The 21,445-nt window shown below is 49.9% G+C and overlaps 1 protein-coding gene across 1 annotated transcript in view; it reads left to right on the forward strand.

Moving 5' to 3' along the window:
• The window catches only part of gnav1 (guanine nucleotide binding protein (G protein) alpha v1), a 111,236-nt gene that overhangs the window by 22,826 nt on the left and 66,965 nt on the right, over positions 1-21,445 (forward strand). The window contains exons 3-4 of the mRNA XM_073026318.1: positions 9,163-9,255; positions 14,050-14,210. Coding sequence (XP_072882419.1) covers positions 9,163-9,255; positions 14,050-14,210 — 254 coding nt within the window. The remainder of the gene's footprint in view (positions 1-9,162; positions 9,256-14,049; positions 14,211-21,445) is intronic.

Here is a 21,445-nt window from a genome sequence, read left to right on the forward strand (position 1 = left end):
ACTGGGGAGCCAGCACTTCCGTGATGGGGGCAGTCCCCAAACCATTAACTTCCTTGGGAGTCTTTGCAAGTAGCCGGAGCTGATGGGTTAAAATCTGCAGAAGGTCGGTTCCGCGGGACAGGGCTTGCTCTGGAGAGCAGAGGCTTGTTGGGTGGAAAAGATTTAGATTAAAAAATGATGAGCTGTATTTGTCACGTGTGCATCGAAGCATGCAATACAAAGCATCATCTGCATCAGCACCCAGCGCAGTGCAAGCATTGTGTTGGCAAGTTTCACCATGCTTCCAGCGCCAATATCGCATGCCCACAGCTCACTGACCCTGTCCCGTACATCTTTGGAATGTGGGAGGAAACGCACGCGATCACAGAGTGAACATACAAACTCCTTACAGACGGTGGCGGGAATTGAACCGCAGTCGCTGAGTGCTGCCGTGTTTGTCAATCGGACCGTATCCCAGAATTCCCTCTGCTCTCCCCATCCCCTCCCCAAAACCTGTCTTGTTCCTTCAGTTCTGACGAAAGGTCTTTGACCTGTAATGTTAACCCTATCCCTCTCACACGGAGGCTGACTGACATGCTGAGTAACTTCCTTTTGAATTGCCTCACCTGGGGAGGGTAAGTCTCTGTCCACTTCTACCTCGGCCCTGGTGGTTTAGGGGTAGAATTCTCACCTGCCGTGTGGGAGACCCAGGTTCAATTCCCACTCAATGCAGAAAGGTGTGAGTATCTGTGAATACGTAACTACCAGCATGTATCTACAATTAACAGCAATACAAAAAGTGGTTTAAGATGTGTGCTGTACAGTGACAGGAGTAATAGATAGAGGGGTTTGCCCAGCGTAGTTCAGGTTGGGTGCAGCCGCTCAGCTGACCGGTGTGAACAGCGGTCCTTTGTCCCACCTCCCGGTCTTTGTGCAGTCACGCTGTGCTGACCTCAGCCTCACCAGCTGTGCGTTCAGCCGGAGAAGGGCAGGATTAGAATTTCACTAATCCAGTTCTCCTGACTGCCTGCATTACAGCCGGGATGAAAACAGACTCTCTGTGTCTGGCTGAGGTGGTGTTGGCCTGGGTGGTCTGTCCCTGCCCTGGAGCTGCTGACCGTTGGACACTGGGACTGAACACAGAACCCAGAACACTACAACACAGTACAGGACAACTTCGGCCCACGGCGTCGTGCTGACCCTCTCACCTATTCCAAGATCAAACTGAAGCTTCCCTCCTTCATTGCCTCCATTTCTCTATCATCCTTGTACCTGTCTAAGAGTCTCTTCACTGTCCTAACCTATGAGCCTCTGCGGCTACCCACACACCCACCACTCTGTGTTTAAGACAAACTGCCTCTGACAGCCAGCCTACGATTCCCTTCAATCACTTTAAAAATATGCCCTCTCATGGAAAGAAGTTGCTGGCTGTCCACTCTCATCAATGCCTCTTATCATCTTATACACCTGTATCAATTCACCTCACCTCCTCCTTCGTTTCAAAGCGGAAAGCCCGAGCTCGCTCAGCCTTTCCTCAAGTCTAATCTAGGCAACATCCTGGTCAGTCTCTGCACCCCCTCTAAAGCTTCCATATCCTTCCTATAATGAGGCACCCAGAACTGTCCACAGTATGTCAAGTGTAGTCTACCCGGGGTTTTATCGAGTGGCCACACGGCTCTTGCACTCAATCTGCTAACTAATGGAGGCCAACGCACAATATGCTGCCTTACCCACCCTGTCAACTTGAGCGGAATTTTGAGTACCAGGCAGTCCCAGGGAGGGTGCTGAGAACTGTATTACCCTTTCTGTGCAGTAACCCTCCCTGACCCGAGAGCTCCCCACCTCCCCACCCCATCCCCAATCAATTCCTAATGCCCTCCCAGTGGACACAGGGAGATTGAATCAGGAACAGGCCACTGGGCTGATTTAAAGCCGCAGTCCTCCCCTAACCCTCGACAACGGTATAGAGTCAACAACATAGAAGTAGGCCCTTCAGCCCATCAAGTCAGGATGGGACTTTGGATGCAGACCTGGGCTGAGGAGTGGCAGATAGAGTTCAATTTAGAGAAGTGTGAAATGATTCACTTTTGGAAGGTTGAACTTAATGGCTGAATACAGGGTTACTGGCAGGATTCTAGGCAGTGTGGAAGAACAGACGGATCTTGGGATTCGCATCTATAGATCCATCAAAGTTGGCACGCAAGTTGATCATTTGTTATGTGCCACGTTGGATAATGTCTTTCCATGACCATGATTATTCTTGGCAAATTTTTCTACAGAAGTGGTTTGCCATTGCCTTCTTCTGGGCAGTGTCTTCACAAGACGGGTGACCCCAGCCATTATCAATACTCTCCAGAGATTGTCCGCCTGGTTTCAATGGTCGCATAACCAGGACTTGTGATCTGCACCGGCTGCTCGTACGACCGTCCACCACCTGCCCCCATGGCTTCAGGTCACCCTGATCGGGGAGGCTGGGCAGGTGCTACACCTTGCCCAAGGGTGACCTGCAGGCTAGCAGAGGGAAAGAGTGCTTTGCACCTCCTTTAGTAGAGACACACCTCCACCCATCCCCCTCACCCAACACAAGTTGATAGGCGTTAAGAAGGCATGTGGTGTGTTGGCTTTCACCAGTCGGGGGATTAAGTTCATGAGCCGCAAGGTAATTTTGCTGGTCTATTAAACCCTGGTTAGACCCCACTTGGAATTTTGTGTTCAGTTCTGGTCACCTCATTATAGGAAGGATTCAGAAGCTTTAGAGAGGGTGCAGAGGAGATTCGCCAAGGTGCTGCCTGGATTAGAGAGCATATCTATCTTATTTTTATATATTCTGATGTAATTTACAGTACAGCCTTGGCTGTAAGGATATTGCAGGGAGCGATCTCGTGCATTTGTTTTTAATAATGAACCGTCACAATAATCAGAATCAGGTTTATTATCGCTGATGTATGTTGTGAAATTCATCATTTTGAAGCAGCAATATGATGCAGTACATAAAAAATGATAAGTTACAATAGAAATGTATAAATAGTGCAAAAAGAGAGAAAAATAGCGAGGTGGTGTTAACAGACTGTTCAGAAATCATGGCAGAGGGGAAGAAGCTGCTCCTGAAAACGTTGAGTGTGTGTCCTCAGGCTTCTGTACCTCCTCCCTGTGGTGGCAATGCGAAGAGGGCATGTCCTGGGTGGTGAAGATCGTTAACGATGGATGCTGCCTTCTTGAGGCATGGCCTTCTGAGGAAGTCCTCAGTCCTGGGGAGGCGAGGGCCCATGACGGAATTGACTGGGTTTATGACCCCCTCTTCCTGCAGCTTTTTCCGATCCCGCGCAGTCCCCCCCCCCCCCCGTACCGGACGGTGATGTGACCAGCCAGGCTGCTCCCCACCGCATATTTGCTGGAGTCTCCTCCAAGCTGTAATGGAATGGAGCCCCTGGGGTGCCCTCTTCATAACTGCATCAGTATGTTGGGCCTAGGGCAAATGTTCAGAGACCCAGCCACGTGAATCTGCTGCCCTTCCCACTGCTGAGCCCTGGAATTCCCCTTCCTGACGCCCGGAGCCCTTGGCAGTGTAAGGCTGTTGTGCCGCCAGCTGATCTACCTCACCGCTGTAAGCTGGGAGCTACAAATGGCTGCTTGCTCTGTCCCAGTGAGACTTGCCCATCACCTCCCCCTCTCCAAGCCAAAGAGGTTTCACTTCCCTCCCGTTTCCAGGCCCCGACGTTACGCTCCGTGGCTTGCTGCTGGACTTTGTTCGTTTGTGCTGCTGTGAGGAGAGTTTTGTTCTGGGTCGTTAACCCTGACCTTCGGATGCGGAGGGTTATGGAGTGTAGCGAGGACTCGGGTTTCGAAGTTAATGTTTCACGATGAGCTGGGAATGTGCAGACGCCAGCTTGTTTTCTCTCCGATGGTCTTTGACCCGAAACATTACCGAGTAAGCAGTGTGTTACCGGAGGGTGGTCACACTCGGGGGGGGGGGGGGGGGCTGCCCCCTCTCTCAACCGGGTTCTGGAGGGTCCCACCAGGGGGAGTGTTTCCCTCCTGTGGATCAGCCGGATTCCTCCCACCCTGCCCCAGCCGACCCTGGTCACGATTCACCCATCTTCTCCCTTCCCCTTGTTGAAACTTGTTGTGGAGGGAGACTAGTCAGTCCCTGTGTGACTCCCTTCTCCCTCCCCACCGACCTCCCTCCAGGTATTTATCCTTGCAAGCGGAACAAGTGCCACACCTGCCTCCGGACCTCTACCCTCACTACCGTTCAGGGCCCCAAACAGTCCCTCCAGGTGAGGCGACACTTCACCTGCAAGTCTGTTGGGGTCATCTGTATCTGGTGCTCCCGGTGTGGCCTCCTATGTATCAGTGAGACCTGAGGTAGATTGGTAGACTTCTTGACCGAGCATCTAATCTCCGTCCGCCAGAAAAGCAGGATCTCCTGGTGGCCAACCATTTTACTTCTTCCCATTCCCATTCCAACATGTCCGCCCGTGGCCGCCTCTACTGTCACGATGAGGCTGCACTCAAGTTGGAGGAGCAGCATCTTGTGCTCCGTCTGGATAGCCTCCAACCCGATGGTCCAAACCAACTTCTCTAGCTTCTGGTAATTGCCCTTCACCCTTAACTATTCCCCATCCCCATTTCCCTCTCTCACCTCATCTCCTTACCTGGCAATCCTCCCCTTTTCCTTTCTTCCCCAGCCTTCTGTCCTCTCCTATCAGATTCACTCTCTCCAGCCATTTACCTCTTCCAGCAATCAACTTCCCATCTCTTCAGTTCCGCCCCTCTCCCCCTCTCCCACTTTCACCCAGCACCTGCCACCTTGTACTTCTTCCACCCCCCCACCTTAATCTGACTTCTCCCCTTCCTTTCCCGTCCTGACGAAGGGTCTCAACCGGAAACATCAACTCTTTTTTCACCTCCATAGATGCTGCCTGACCTGCTGAGTTCCTGCAGCATCTTGTGAATCCATTGCCTGTTAGGGCTCCCGTTCACCACTTGGAGTGTGAAACATTTACTTACATGGTAAACGGTTTATTTTAATCATTAAGATTCTGTCAGGGGATTTGTCAAACTGAAGTTATGCCACTTTACTTTTTAAATTTAGAGATGCGACATAGAGCACAATACAGGCCCTTCGGCCCACAATGTTGTGCCGACCTTTGGAGCTACTCTAAGATCAATCTAACACTTCCCTCCCGTGTAGCCTTCCATTTTACTGTCATCCACGTGCCTGTCTAAAAGTTGGGGTGGCACAGTGCTGTAGTGGTTAGCACAGCACTTTACAGTGCCGGCGACCCGGGTTCAAGTCTGTACGTTCTCCCTGTGACTGTGTGGGTCACTGTGTGTGACTGTGACTGTGTGGGTCACTGTGTGTGACTCTGTGTGTGACTGTGTGGGTCACTGTGTGTGACTGTGACTGTGTGGGTCACTGTGTGTGACTCTGTGTGTGACTGTGTGGGTCACTGTGTGTGACTGTGACTGTGTGGGTCACTGTGTGTGACTCTGTGTGTGACTGTGTGGGTCACTGTGTGTGACTGTGTGGGTCACTGTGACTGTGTGGGTCACTGTGTATGACTGTGACTGTGTGTGTGACTGTGTGGGTCACTGTGTGTGTGACTGTGACTGTGTGGGTTTCCTCCCACAGTCCAAGGACGTAAGTTAAAGTCTGTCCCAAGGCTCATCAGGCCAGTTTCCGTGGCGTGAAGCGACTGAGAGTACGAGACTCCCCCCGGATAGGACACCAGTCTATCGCGAGGTTAACCCCCGGCATTTTGCTGGTACCCATTCTCAGCTGGGTGGACTGGAGCAATGTGTGGTTACGTGCCTTGCTCAAGGACACAACACGTTGCCTCAGCTGGGGCTCGAACTCATGACCTTCAGATTGCTAGTCCAACACCTTAACCACTTGGCCACGCACTACGCAGTCCAAGGACATGCTCATTGTAAATTGCCCTGTGATTAGGCTGAGGTTAAATCGGAGGATTGCTGGGCTCGAAGGGCCAGAGGGGTCTGTTCTGCACCGTATCTCAATCAATCAGTAAATCATTATCTACGTCGACCAGCTCCCCTGGCAGGGTGTTTCACTCATCCATCACTCTCTGTCTCTGACATTCCTTCTTTACTTCCATCCAGTCACCTTTAAGTTATGTCCCCTAGCCCAGTAACAGCTCAACTGGTCCACGCTGCCCCCTTACACCCACTAACCTGCTAACCAGTTCATCTTTGGACTGTGGGAGGAAACTGGACCGGCTGTTACAAAGCCCGCGCAGTCACAGGGCAAATGTGCAAAAGCTCCTGGCGGGAATCGAACCCGGATCGCTGGCGTCACGCTAACCGTGCTGATCTATGCGATTAAGGATGAACATTGCCCCTATTCATGAAATCCCGGTGACGGTCCCATTCATGAAGAAATAAAGGGCCGATTGCCGAGCATAGACGGTCGGTTCCAGTCGCAGGAGCTTTGTGCCTCTCATGAGGCAACAATAGATTGGTATTGTTCCGTTTATAATGGGCTGGTTTGTCACGCCCCGGCGCTTTAATCTATTATTGTCCCAGTTATAACAACCTGATAATATGGTATTATCATTCGTAGGCCACAGATGATTGGTATTGTTGCAATTACAAAACCTTGCATTACTGAATTCTGTGGGCTGGAGGCTTTGAATACAAATTTTGTATCTCTGAACAGGGTGGGAGGTGGCACTTACTTTTCTCTTTTCCGGTCTTCCGGTGGGTTCTGTTGTGCCGAGTTGTCACCAGGGTTACGCTGGCAACCGACCGGGTGGTGGCAGATGCAGTAGGGTCATTTGATGGGTACGTGGATGAGAGTAAAATGGAGGGAAGGGTAGGGTTGATGTGGCAAGTGAACATCAGGGACTGAAGGGCCTGTGCTTTTCTACACTCAGGGGCCACTTTATAAGGACCCCTGTACAGGTGTCCCCCGTTTTTCAAACGTTCGCTTTACGACACCTCGCTGTTACGAAAGACCTACATTAGTTACCCGCTTTCGCTAACAGAAGGTGCTTTCACTGTTACGAAAAAGGCAGCGCAGGCCCCGAGCAGCCAAGCTCCTCCCCCGGAGGCATTGCTTAAACACGTGCCTGTGAGCATCTGTGCTTTATGTCAATTTATTTTGGGCATCCGCTAGCAAGATGAGTTCTAAGGTATCAGAAAAGCCTAAAAGGGTGTTACTCTCAGCGTAAAGCTAGACATAATTAAGCGTTTCGATCGTGGTGAACAAAGTAAGGACATGGTGAGTTTGGCTAAGGGTTTGTAGAAGTTGACGAAGATGATGTTGAAGAGGTTTTGGCATCCCTGACCAAGATATATACACGCACACATATACACATATGATCTAGGCTGTGGATTTTTATGTGTTATGTGGTTTGATTTGGCAGCTTCATAGCTTAAAGGTTACTGGAAAGAGTGCTTCTGCCGAGAGCGCTTGCGCTGAGTGTTTTTGCCGCGAGTGCAGCTGAGCGCGCTTGTACCAAGCCTTTCTGCCGAGAGCGCTTGTGCGAGATTTTCGCTACGGTGGACAGTGCTGCAATAATTGCAGAAAAGTATTCCTACATTATATAGGCTGTGTATTTATCAGATCATTCCTGCTTTTACTATATGTTACTGTTATTTTAGGTTTTATGTGTTATTTGGCATGATTTGGTAGGTTATTTTTTGGGTCTGCGAATGCTCACAGATTTTTCCCATATAAATAAATGGTAACTGCTTCTTCACTTTACAACATTCAGACTTATGAACCATTTCATAGGAACGCTCTACCTTCGGATAGCGGGGGAAACCTGTACACCTGCTCATTGATGCAAGTATCTAATCAGCCAATCGTGGCAGCAACTCAATCATACAGACATGGTCAAGAAGTTCAGTTGTTAGGAACAGGGAAGAAATATGATGTTGACCGTGGGCCAATTGTTGGTGCCAGACGGGGTGGTTTGAGTATCTCAGAAGCTGCCGGTCTCCAGGGATTTTCATGCACAGCAAGTCTCTAGAGGAGGGGTTTCCAATTTCTTTTATGCCATTGACCAATACCATTATCCAAAGGGTCCGTAGACCCCGGTTGGGAACCCCTGCTCTAGAGTTTACAGAGAATGGTGTGAGAAACAAGAAAACAAAATCCAGTGGGTGAAAGCACCCTGTTAATGTGAGAGGTCAGAGGAGAAGGGCCAGACTGTTTCAAGTTGACAGGAAGGCAACAGTAACTCAAAGAGCCAAGTGTCTATGAACGCACGGCACGTCGAACCTGGACAGGGATGAGCTGCTGCAGCAGAAGGCAATGAACATACACTCGGTGGCCATTTTGTTATGTACAGGAGGTATCTAATAAAGTGGCCACTGAATATTTGTATGTTCTATGTCCTGGTCCCATGAGCTTGCTCTAGAGTTGGGCTCTTCCCAGACAGTTAGACAGGGTGCTGAGGTCCAGTGCTGTGACCATCCATTGTTCCCTTCACATGATTGGTGAGCTGGCTGTTTAATCACCACCGAGTCCACAGTGAGAAGTTTTCCTGTGAAAGTGGGTTAGGAGCAGGACATGTAAAAGCACTGGAGGAATTCAGCCGGTCAAAGGAAAAAGCAGTTGATGTTTCCAGGCTGAGATTTTTCATCAGGACTGTGAAGGAAGGGACAAGGTGTGATTCCACCAGGAATTTGGATGTTCTATTTCCATTTAAAGACCTTGACGCTTTTTCCATTGGGACTGAGAGCCCTGAAGAACTCGTCCGAGGCTGAGGGAAGACGGTCACCAGTTGGATGAAGGGAAATGGAGAGTTGTGTCAGAGGGAAGGGTTAGATTGGTCTTTGAGTAGGTTAAAAGGTCGCCACAACACCATGAGCCGAAGAGCCTATACTGGGCTGTAATGTCCTGTGTTGTTTCTCTAAATGAAAAAAAATAGCGACATAATTTCAATTTGACAAATCCCCTGAGAAAATCTGTGAATATCTTGCATCTTGAGTAAAATAAGCCATTTACCTTGTATCTGTTACCAGTGAGTGGTTGGCTTTCATATCGGTAGGATCCAGACCACTCCTGTGAAATTCCAGGTGACATTCAAAGAAATTAAAAGTTCTTTTCGCCCATTTCTCCGGTCTTGTTGACATCTCATCTTGGCTAACCAGTGGTCTATCTCTTCTTCCTCTTCTTCTAACCAGTGGTCTATCTCTTCTTCCTCCCTCCAGCCTGCCGTCCTAGACAATCTCCTCAGTTCGATGAAGTTCGTGCTACAAGGCATGGGCGTCCTGCGGATTAACCTGGCCAACCCCAAGAACACGGTGAGAATGTGGTGCCCGTGGGTTTGAGATGACCCACCGCGAGGGGGTGAATGAGGTGTGTGTTCGACGCCCAATTGTGCAGATTTGGGGTGGGCTGCCTGAATGGGGTTGACTCAACGGGAGCTTTACAAAGGGGCTGGGTAACACTTCCCAAAGCTGGGAGCTAGAAGAGGTTGAGGTGGAGGAGGCTGGGGGCAAATTAGATCCTCCTTCGAAAGAGCTGATGCGCCGATCGGCCTCGTGAACGGAAGTTCTCTTTCACCATGAAGCTCAGATTCAAATTCTGATGAAAGGTCTCAGCCTGAAATGTCAACTGTTTATTCCTCTCCATAGATACTTCCTGATCTGGGGAGTTCCTCCAGCATTTTCTGTGTGTGCGTGTGTCTGTGTCTGTTACGTGTTACGGTGGGTTTCCAGCATCTGCAGGATCTCTTGTGTTCAAGATTCAGATTTATCCGTCGCATGTAAATCGAAACATAGAGTGGAACGTGTCAATTGTGTTAACAACCAACACACGCAAGGATGCGCTGGGGGCAGCCTGCAAGTGTTGCCACACATTTCAGCGCCAGAGTGGCACGTCCAGTGTTCACAGAACACAACAAAACAGGACAGACCGAAGTTCAAAGTAAATTTATTATCAGAGTACCTACACGTCACCACATACAACCCTGAGATTCTGTTTCCTGTGGCATTACTCAGCAAATCTATAGAATGGTAACTATTAACAGGAGCAATAAAAGCACAAGAGCATAGAAGACAACAAACTGCGGAATTGCAAATATAAATAAATAGCAACAAATAACGAGATAAAGAGTCCTTAAAGTGAGATCATTGGTTGTGGGAAAATCTCAATAGAATAGTGTAGTTATCCTCTTTTGTTCAAGAGCCTGCTGATTGAGGGGTAGTAACTGTTCTTGAACCGTGAGGCTCTCGTACCTTCTGCCTGATGGCAGCAGTGAGAGAAGAGCACGACCTGGGTGGTGAGGATCTTTGACGATGGATGCTGCTTTTGTACAGCGATGTTTCATGTCGATGTGCTCAATGGTTGGGAGGGTTTTACCCATGATGCACTGGGCTGAATCCACTACCTTTTGTAGAATTTTCCTTTCAAGGGCTTTGGTGTTTCTATCGTAGTCGGTCAGTATTACAGACCACTACACATCTAGAGAAGTGTTAGATGTCATTCCAAATCTCCGCAAACTCGAGGAAGTAGAGGCGCTGCTGTGCTTTCTTCATAATTGCCCTTACGTGCTGGGCCCAGGACAGGTCCGCCAAGATGATACAACAGAGGAATTTGAAGCTGACCCTCTCCGCCTCTGATCCCCCGATGAGGACTGGCTCATGGACCTTTGGTTTCCTCCTGAAGTCAATAATCAGCTCCTTGGTCCTGCAGACATTGAGTTGTTGTGGCACCCCTCAGCCAGATTTTCAGTCTCCCTCCTACATGCTGATTTGTCACCACCTTTGACTCAGCCAATGGCAGAGGAGTCGTCAGCAAACTTGAATATGGCATTGGAGCTGTGCTTAGCCATGCAGAGAGGTTCTCGGGTCACTGGGCTCCGATGTCCTCCAGTATATTTCTCCTCCGTGATCCAAGGTTGCAGAAATACTCCACTCCTGGAGGTCATCTATGGTCACAACTATGTCTGGGCCCTCTAGCCCTCCGATCAGTCCAGAGCTCTCTATCTCCCCCGGAGTGTGAAGAATGTTTAAACTTCTGTGTTTGCCCGGTGAATGCGAAGTTGAGACTGGGACTGTGGCCTGGCAACGGGGAATGTTAGGGGTGGATTGCGGAGTCAGCTTCCTCGAGGAACCAGAGATGACTGATGGCTGGGGGGGGGGGGTGGGGGGGGTGTTGTGGTGTGTGTGTATAAAAGAACAGGGCTTGCTTTCCCGTTGTTGTGTTCTGTGTTGTTCTGCCAAGCGTCATGGGCGTTCTATGTTGGCGCTGGAACGTGTGGTGGCACCCGCGGGCTGCCCCCAGCACATCTTCAGATTACATTGGTTGTAAGACACATTCCACTCTGTACACATGAACAATTCTGAATCTGATTGATAGGGTCTTACTGAAATTTATTTGGGAGATATTTTACTTGCAGTTTTATGTGCAGGAAAGGTATCAATAAGATTGAAAGCGTACAGAGAATGTTTACGAGGGTGTGGCTGGGACTTGAGAACCTGAGTTAGGACTTTATTCCCTGGAGTGTAGGGGAATGAGGGAGATTGATAGAAGTATACAAAATTGTATGGAGTATGGGTAGAGTAAATGCGGGCAGGCTCTTTCCACTGAGATTGGGCGACACTAGAACTAGAGGTCATGGGCTAAGGGTGAAAGGTGAAATGTTTAAGGGCATCTTGAGAGGAACCTTCTTCACTCAGAGGACGAAACGAGCTGCCAGTGCAAGTGGTGGATGCGGGTTTGATTGCAACGTTTGGATAGGTACATGGATGGCAGGGCTATTTTCTGGGTGCACATCGATGCGACTTGGCTAAATAATATTTAACCTCAGACCAGACAGGCCCAGGAGTCTGTTTCTGCATTGTAGAATCTATGACTCTTTGTTATGCTCTGAAAATAGAAGACAGTCACCAATTGGATGAAAGAAAAATTGGAGGGTTCTGTGGGAAGGAAGGAATAGATTGATCTTGGAGTAGGTTAAAAGGTCAGCACAGCAGTGAGGGGCTGAAAGGCTTGTACTGTGCTGTTGGGTTCTGTGTAACTACCGTATTGGTATTTTGTCATCGCGTGAGAAAGTCTGTAGCCCAGGGAGAAGCTCCCTCCCACTGGGAGTCACTGTGGCAAATCGCAGATAAGGATTGAAGAAAAGAAACTGGATAAAGATGAAGAGGGAATTGTGGATCAGTTCTTACGGTGTGGGGTAGGAGGAGGCAGGTTTGGAACGGTTAAGGCGTGAAATGTTTTACATCAACTCTATCAGCTCTGCTTGGAACATAGAACACCGCAACACAGTACTTGCCCTTTGACCCATGGCATTGTGCCAACCATTTAACCACTCAAAGAGAAATCTAACCCTTCCCTCCCACAGAGTCTCCATTTTTCTCCCATCCATGTTCTACTGTCTATCTGCAGTGATACAAGCCTTGGTGCAGGTCACAAGTACAGAGGGATGGATGGGTACCTTGGAATCTGGTCCAACGCGTACAGTGCTCGAGGACCTCAGCAAGTCGGGCAGCGTCTGTGAAGGGGAATGAAATGGTCAATGTTTCAGCCTGAGACCCTTCATCAGGTCCAAAAAGTCGACCGTTTACTCTTTTCCATAGATGCTGCCTGACCTGCTGAGTTCCTCCAGCGTTTTGTGTGTGTTGCTCAAGATTTCCATCACAGGCAGAATCTTGTGCTTGGTGCAGTTATCTGCTCTGGCGGAATGGACAGTGAGCTGTATGGACGTGTGCTGCCAGCAGGTGGCAGCATCGCACCAGGGCCGGAGGTTGTTCCTGGTCTGTGGGGCCAATCTTCATCAACACATCTCTGTTCCTCCCATACTCTCCCATGATAAAGTTCTGTGGATCTAGGATTTCACACTTGCTCACTTTTGAACCTGTCAGGGAAGTATCTGGATGATAAAGCTGCTATCTTTAACTCCCCCCCCCCCCCCCAACACACACGTGCTGCTTAACCTGGTGAATTCCGCCAGCACCGTGATTCTTCCCTCCCTTCACCTCCCACTCTCACCATTTTCTTCCACAAAACGCTGGAGGAACTCAGCAGGCCAGGCAGCATCCATGGAAAAGAGTACAGTCGACATCTCAGGCCGAGACCCTTCAGCGGGAATGGAGATAAAAAGATGAGTAGATTTAAAAGGTGGTGGGGGGGGGGGGGAGGAGAGGGAGTGAGGAGTTGGAGGGCAGCAGAGATCCCAGAGGGGGAGCAGTGAGAGAGGGTTTTACTGAACTCCTGTCGAAGGGAAGATTTAAACTTCTGCAGGGTGGGTGGGCATCCCTGGCAGAGACTTTGCGGTGTAGTAATCCAACCGCAAACAGAAATCCAAGCAGCACACACAAAATGCTGGAGGAACTCAGCAGGTTAGGCAACATCTGTGGAGAAGAGTAAACAGTTGACGTTCCGGGCCGAGATGCTTGGGCTTCCAGACTTTTAAATCGATGACTCAGCATTTCTTCTCCAGTCCTGCCAAAGGGTCTCTCTCGGCCTGAAACCTACTGCTGCCGGAAAACAGCAAACTTCACGGCGTGTGTCCGTGATGATAAACCGGACGTTTGTTGAAACCGTCCCCGGCCTTGAGGACATCTTCAAAAGGCAGCATCAATCCCCCTCCACCCAGAATTGGCCTCTTCTCATTGCTACCCTCAGGGGGGAGGGACAGGAGAGTGAAGACACTCACTCAACACTCAGGAGCATCTGCTTCCCCTCCGCCATCAGATTTCTGAATTGACAATGAACCAACGAACACTACTTCAGTATCTTTGCTCTCTTTTTGAACTATTTACTTAATAGTTCTTACTCTTAGTTTTTTTTATGTATTGCACTGTACTGCTGCTGCTAAGCAGCAATTTTCACGATGTTTGTCAGGATCAGGTTTAATGTCACTCGCAGATGTCGTGAGATTAGTTACTGTGCAGCAGGAGTCAATGATATAAACCTGATTGACTCTGATCTCTTGCTTACTGGAGAGTCGTACTCACAAACGACTGGCACGTTGATTATCTGGAGTGCCCCGCCCTTCTTCCCTCCCCCACCCCCAGCCTCCTGCCCCCGCTCTGCGACCCGTGACCCGTCCTGGGCAAGAGCTGACCGCTCTGCTGCTTGTCTTCCAGATCCACGCTCAGACGGTGCTGTCGTGTGGCCGCTGCTTCGACGAGGATTCCTCCCTCTTCCCGTTCGTCGCTCACGCCCTCCGCTGCCTGTGGGCCGACCCGCACGTGAAGCTGGCGGCGTCGCGCGGCTACGAGTTTGAACTGAACGACTCCGCTCACTAGTAAGAACGTGAAACACTTTTAACGGCGCAGTAGAAACCCGCCAACGGTGTTGTTTCGACCTTTTTGAGGATCGATCCCACGTAGCCCTCCATTTTTCTGTCGTCCTTGTGCCTGTCCAAGGGTCTTGTAACTGTACCTAATGTATCTGCCTCTACCACTCCATTGGCAGTGTGTTCCACACATCTACTGCTCTGTGTTTATAAAACAAAATGAATTTCTGCATCCCCCTGTAATTTCCTCCATCATGCCTTCCTGTACCAAGAAGAACCCTCTGGTTGTCCACCCTGGGCCTCTTATCATCTGTCGCCCTGTGTGACTGGGGGAGGTGACAGCTGTAGCGTGTTGTCCAGGCGACCCAGAGTCATGGAAGCAGAATTAGGCCAATCAGCCCATTCCATCACGGCTGGTTCACTTCCCCTCTCGACCCCACTCTCTGCCTCCTTCCAGTACCCTTTGACGCCCTCACTAATCCATTGCCTATCAGCCTCTGCTTTAAATATACCCAGTGACTTGGCATCCTCAGCTGTGTGTGGCAGTGAATTCCACAGACTCACCATCCTTTGGCTAAAGAGATTCCTCCTCGTCGCTGTTCCAAGGGGGCGTCCTTCTATTCTGAGGCCATGCACGCCGGTCCTAGACTCTCCCACAAAAGGAAGCATCCTCTCCACGTCAACTCCATCTAGGCCTTTCAGTATTCGGTAGGCTTCAATGAGAGATTCCCCCCTTCCCCATTCTTCTAAGCTCCGACGAGTACAGGCGCAGAGCCATCAAATTCTCCTCGTATGATTCAAAGATACATTTAATGTTCGAGAAGTGTATACAATATACATCCTGAAATACTTTTTCTTCACAAACATCCACGAAAACAGAGGAATGCCCCAAAGAATGAGCAACAGTTAAATGTTAGAACCCTCAAAGACCCCCCCCCAGCTCTCCTCCCTCCCCGTGCTTAAGCAGCAGCAAGCAAAGATCCCCCTCCCCCCCCCACCGGCAAAAAAGCATTAGCACCGCCACCGAGCACTCGCGCGTCAGCGAAGACACAGACTTGCAGCACTCCTAAGGCTGCTCGTTCACCTGGTATTCGACACACCACAGGCTGTCTCTCTCCCTAATATCTCATTCATCCCTGGGATCGTCCTTGTAAACCTCCTCGGAACTCTCTGCAATGCCAGCGCATCCTTTCTAAGATGAGGGGCCCAAAACGGCTCACGGTACCCCAAGTGAGGCCTCACCAGTGCTTTATAAAACCTCAGCATTACATCCTTGCCTTTGTATTCTAGTCCTCTCGAAACGAATGCTAGCATGCTGACCTTGGCAGTAGACGGCAGATCTAGAGGGTGCTATCTGGGTAACCGAGGTGCATCTTGTACACTGTCCACACTGCAACCTCTGTGCGGTGGTGATGGAAACAAGTAATTACGGTGGTGGACGGGACGCCATTCAACTGGTATTGAACACAAACACCAAGAAAATCAGGCAAAACATCACTAAAATGTCTTTTCTGAGGTAAATTGTGTTAAATTATCACCGCAAACAGTGAAGGGGCGAGTGATGGCGAGGAGAGTTTGAGGAATGGCCCGAGAGGGTATGTTGCAGATAGGGTGAAAATACGGGGAGTCAGGATCGCTCGCTCTCTGTGATGTTCATCTCCATGGCACTGAGGCTAGGGAGACTGCCCTGGCTGTCGTGCTCCAGGGCTGCTAATATGATGAACTGATTAGTGAGGCTTTGGGCCTACTCCGGGGGTTGGATCTGAGGACTCAGATTTGATACAGAATGCTGTTGTTCACTTCAATTGGTTAAATCACTTGGTTTTTTTTTTCTTTCTCTTGCGCTTCGAGTGTTGGTCTTTTTTAAAAATTTCTATTATTTTTTTTATCTTCTGAGTTTCTTGCTTTGTGGCTATCTGTGAGCAAGTAAATCTCAAGCTTGTGTTCTTTGATAATAAATAATCCTGAATCTTGAAATCTGCAGATGCTGGAAATCCAAGCAACACACGCACGCACACACAATGCTAGAGGGACTCAGCAGGCCAGGCAGCATCTCTGGAAAAGAGTAAACAGTCGACATTTCGGGCTGAGACACTCCGTCAGGACCAGTCCTGCTGAAGGGTCTTGGCCTGAAACATCAACTGCACTCTTTCCACAGATGCTGCCTGGCCTGCTGAGTTCCTCCCGCATTTTGTGCGTGTTGCAGGGAGTTGTTGGAACAGCATTCACCCCGGTGAGGGGAGAGCGTGTCGCCATGCTCCTGACTTGGCAGGTCGTGGGAAGAAATCGGGTGTCAGGAGCTGATGCACTCCGATCAGGAGCCAATCTGCTGGGCACTGGGCAGCACAATACCATAGCGGTTAGTGCAACACTTTACCGCACCGGCTGTGAGATCAGGGTTCAATTCCTGCCGCTGTCTGTCTGGAGTTTTGTACGTTCTCCCCGTGACTGTGTGAGTTTGCACCGTGCTCTGATTTCCTCCCACATTCCAAAGACTTCTGTTCATGTTTCTCAAACGATGCGAGGTGGTGTTTTAAGGAAGGAGTGTGCTGATAAAGTTTAAAGTAGCCTAACGATTTACAGCACCAGCTGTACGATTGGGGTTCAAATCCTGCCACTGCTGGTAGAGAGTCTGGGCACTCTTCCCCCAGGACCTCCAGGTGCTGCGTTCCTTCCCACATTTCAAAGACGTACAATTACCGTTCGTGAACTGAGGGAATGCTACGTTGGCGCCGGAAGCTTGGCAAAACTTGCGGGCAGCCCAGCTCAATCCTCGCTGATTTGATTTGACACAAGGCACCCATTTTCACTGTACGTTTCGATGCTAATCTCTAGTCTCTCACACCAAGGTGTTCACATACAAGACAAGAGCAGCCAGGAGTGTAGTACTGGCCTTATGTCTCACACCAAGGTATTTATATGCTACCGTCCAGTGTGTCAGTACGTGGCCTAGTGGATAAGGCGTCGGTCTAGTTATCTGAAGGTCACTGGTTCGAGCCTCATCTGAGGCAGCGTGTTGTGTCCTTGAGCAAGGCACTTAACACATTGCTGTACGATGACACCGGTGCCCTTCCCTTGGACAACATCGGTGGCGTGGAGAGGGGAGACTTGCAGCTTGGGCAACTGCCAGTCTCCCATACAACCCTGCCCAGGCCCGCGCCCTGAAAACCTTGGTCTCACAAGACTCACGGATGCCTACTGCCCTACTGGCGTGTAGGGCAGCAATGGAGGCCCTCCATCTCTGTGTTCAGGGCGTGTTCCTTCATCGCGTCAGTAGCTTCCTCTCGGTTTTCACTACTGTCAGTCATTCCTGGGTGGAGACTCAGGAATACCGTCACACTCAGATGTCGAAGGATTCTTCATTGCTGTTTCTGTAAGAATTTTGTTTTATCCCTGAGCTGAACCCCTGAACCTGGAGGGCCGGTGCACCACTCTTAGTCTGACCTCTACCCTTTGACCTGTTTGGCACGGGTGACCCTACCAAGAGCCAAAGCACAAAGCCCTGACTCCAGCCAACATAGCTCTCCGGGTCACTGAGGCACACCAGCCTCCAAACCACGACAAGGTTGTGTCCTCTTGGAGGAAGGTATTTAATAACTGGACGTGAGTACTCACTTGCAGCACTAGCATAAAGGAAAAGGTGTAACGTTTTGCTTTTCAGTGCTTAATTTTAAAAAAAATGACTCACCTTATACAGAACATTACTATTATTTTTTCAGGATGTGAGTGATATTTAATTATAATTGCAGATGTTGAAACAATTTTTTTTAATGAATTTCCCTTTAAAAGGTCATTAAAGAAGCACAAAATGTAGATTATATCCTGCGCTCAGTTGCTGCACAATATACTCACGGTCGGAGTCCCGTGAGGGTTGGAGTCAGCGGCTCTGTGCACGCAGTTTCAGCCCCATGCTGTGCGTACTTAACTCTTTCTCCGCCGCTGTGCAGGGGAGTCTTGCCTTCCACATCCCTCCGTTCCACCCCTCGGGGCGTAGGGACTGGAGGCCTGGGAGGCAGCCTGTCCTGTGGTTGTTGAAGGTGTGTGTCTGGGAAAGTAGAAGAGAGCCATCTTTTGTCCTGTTGTTATCGCTGTTTGAGTCGTTCTCTGTGCAGTTCTGCGGAACACTGTGGGCATGCTGTGTTGGCACCAGAATGTGTGCCCCCAGCACGTCAGTAAGTGTGTTGGCTGTTAACACAAATGTGCCTTGATGGTATGTTTCACTGTATGTTTCGACATACGAGGGGTGATTGATAAGTTCGTGGCCTAAGGTAGAAGGAGTCAATTTTAGAAAACCTAGCACATTTATTTTTCCTACATTTACACACTCAGTCCAGCGGTCATGAAGCATATGGATCCCTTCTTTGTAGAAGTGGGCGTCTTGGACCTTCAGAAGTGGTCCACAGCATGGGGTGATTGATAAGTTTGTGGCCTAAGGTAGAAGGAGTCAATTTTAGAAAACCTAGCACATATATTTTTCAACATAGTCCCCTCCTACATTTACACACTTAGTCCAGCGGTCGTGGAGCATACGGATCCCTCCTTTGTAGAAGTGGTCCACAGCAGGGGTGATTGATAAGTTTGTGGCCTAAGGTAGAAGGAGATGAGTTATGCAGCTTTCAGTACATGCACGTGCAGTTCGACTCTTTGAGTGAAAAAGCAGAAAGTTTGGTTAATAACTCATCTCCTTCTACCTTAGGCCACAAACTTATCAATCACCCCCGCTGTGGACCACTTCTGGAGGTCCAAGACACCGACTTCTATAAAGGAGGGATCTGTTGCTCCATGACCGCTGGACTAAGTGTGTAAATGTAGGAAAAATAAATGTGCTAGGTTTTCTAAAATGGACTCCTCCTACCTTAGCCCACAAACTTATCAATCACCCCTGGCACACTATATTCAAAGTTCAAAGTATGTATACTATATAGAACCCTGAGGTTTGTCTCTTTACAGGCAGCTGTGAAGAAAAGAGACCCAATGGAACCTATTTTTAAAAAAAGACCATCAAACACCCAATGTGGGGGGAAAAAGAACAAATCGTGCAAACCGTATCAGGAAAGTGAGTTCGCGGCCACGAAGCCCGCTTGTCGCTGCAGCGGGTCCAGGGGCCCCGTTAATCGCGGGCCACGTCTCGGTCCAGCGCAGAGACAGGTGAACCTCGCGGAGCGCTGGCCTCAACTTGACCCTCGTTACCGTTAACACACAGCTGGGTGTCGGATTAGCGGGTAGCGTGCAGTTAAGCTGCAGCTCAGGTGGCTCTGTTTGTTGTCGGAGAGTGTGTACGACCTGGGATCCACGAGAAACAGAACCCCAAAGACCCCCCCCTCCCCCATACAAGCAGCAGCAATCATTAACGCCTCAACCTCTCCCCCGCCCGTTTCAGCAAAAAGCGTCAGCACCCCCCCCCACCCACCAAGATCTGCAGTCAGTAAAACGATTGTTCACCTGACAGTTCGACTTGTCACAGCTCTCGCTAACGCGGTGCAGAGAGATATCGCCCATTTTCACAGCGAAGGGGGAGAGCAGCATTCACTGTTAGGGTATTGCCTTCTGCCACGTCGCTTTTTATTGCGAGACCCTGCGAATCGAGAATTGGCAGCAAACTCTCCCCAGCGTCGAGGGAAAGAGAAAGCGCGGTCGCTCGATTACAGAGACCTCGGCCCGTACGTCCGCCGCGGCGAAATCCTGATGTTCCTTCTCCCGCGACATTTCAGTTAGCGACACTGGCCTGGAATCAGTCATCCACCGCGCCGCACCCCCCGAGGCGCCATCTTCTATCCCACACCCGGAAAATGTCAGGAAACAGCCGGCGAGCTCCAGGGGCGGGAACTCATCTGCCATAAAAACAAACTGGAGTTTGAGTGCCGTTGCACATCAGGACCTCGATAGAACCCCAACCACCTTGAAAAGGGAAAATAAAGGCATTAAAAAGAGGAACTTAAGTTGTTTCCTTCGATGAGCTCGAAGAGGGTGCCATCTTAACTCCGCCCACTAGTGAGAACATAAAGCATTTATGGCACCGTACAAAATAAGATCAATCTAACCCTTCGCTCCCGCGTAGCCCTCCATTTTTCTGTTGTCCATGTGTCTGTCTAGGAGTCTTGTGTAAATGATCTTAATGTATCTGCCTCTACCAGCTCCCTAGCAGGGTGTTCCACACATCTACCACCCTCTGTGTGATAAACGGGAATGCGTGCAGAGATGGCTTACCAGCGCGCTGCCGGGAGAGGTTGGGCAGGCTGGCATTTGGGGTGGAGGAGATTGAAGCTGATCTTATAAAGGTATAACGTCATGAGGCTCATAGACACAGCGACGCATGCATTCACAGCCTGGTGGCGGATAAGGCGGCAGCGATCACCGATCGGAGTTCAGTTCCTCCCCCTGCCTGTACCGCCTCCCTTTGACCGCGTGGGTTTCCTCCCACGCTAGGTTAGGGTTATGAATTGTGGGCCAGGCTCTGCAGTCACCAGCACAACTCTTGCTGATTTGGTCTGACACAAAATGGCACAATTCACTGCACGTCTCTATGCACGTGTGACAAGTAAGACTGATTCTCTCTCTTCCTTTTTCCTCAGGAAGGAAGGAATCAAAAGTTAGAGGGCATAGGCGAGGACTGAAAGATTTAACCGGAACCTGAGGGGTCCCCTCCGTCAGAACGTGGTACTAACATAACAAGCTGCCAAAGGAGGTAGTTGAGGCAGGGTGGAGGTACTTGGATTGGAGAGGTCTGCAAGGTTAAAGGCTGGCAAGTGGGACTAGTGTAGAAGGGCATCTAGGCCAGCATGGACCAGATGGGCCGAAGGGCCTGAGCAGGCCCCCCCCCCCCCACACTGGTGGACGAGGGTCCTAGATGGGAATGGGGCAGAGGAAGGAAGGCGAGGTTGTGTAGACCCAATCTGAAAGATTTAAAATAATGATATGTGTCTGATCACTGTGGCTTAACGGTGAGTGCTGGGAAGCAAAGGCTTGTTGGTTAATAGCTGGAAAGGGCTGGGAGTGACATTTCCACAAGTCGGCTTCTATTCGTTGCTGTTGCGTAACGAGGTCAGCGTTAATTTTCTCTTTAACACGCAGTGCACTAATTGCTGCCGCTGACATTATGGCCCCGCCGTGGAGCGAGAAGGTCAGGTCTGCCATAACCAGAGGCCCTCTGGCATTCCGGAGTAACTGAGTAACTGACTCAGCCTCAATTAGAGCTAATGAGGGAGCGAGGTGCTCTAATCCGAGAGCCTGTTCTGCCCGGAGAG

Source organism: Hemitrygon akajei, chromosome 22 (assembly GCF_048418815.1).
Source record: "Hemitrygon akajei chromosome 22, sHemAka1.3, whole genome shotgun sequence".
NCBI lineage: Eukaryota > Metazoa > Chordata > Chondrichthyes > Myliobatiformes > Dasyatidae > Hemitrygon > Hemitrygon akajei.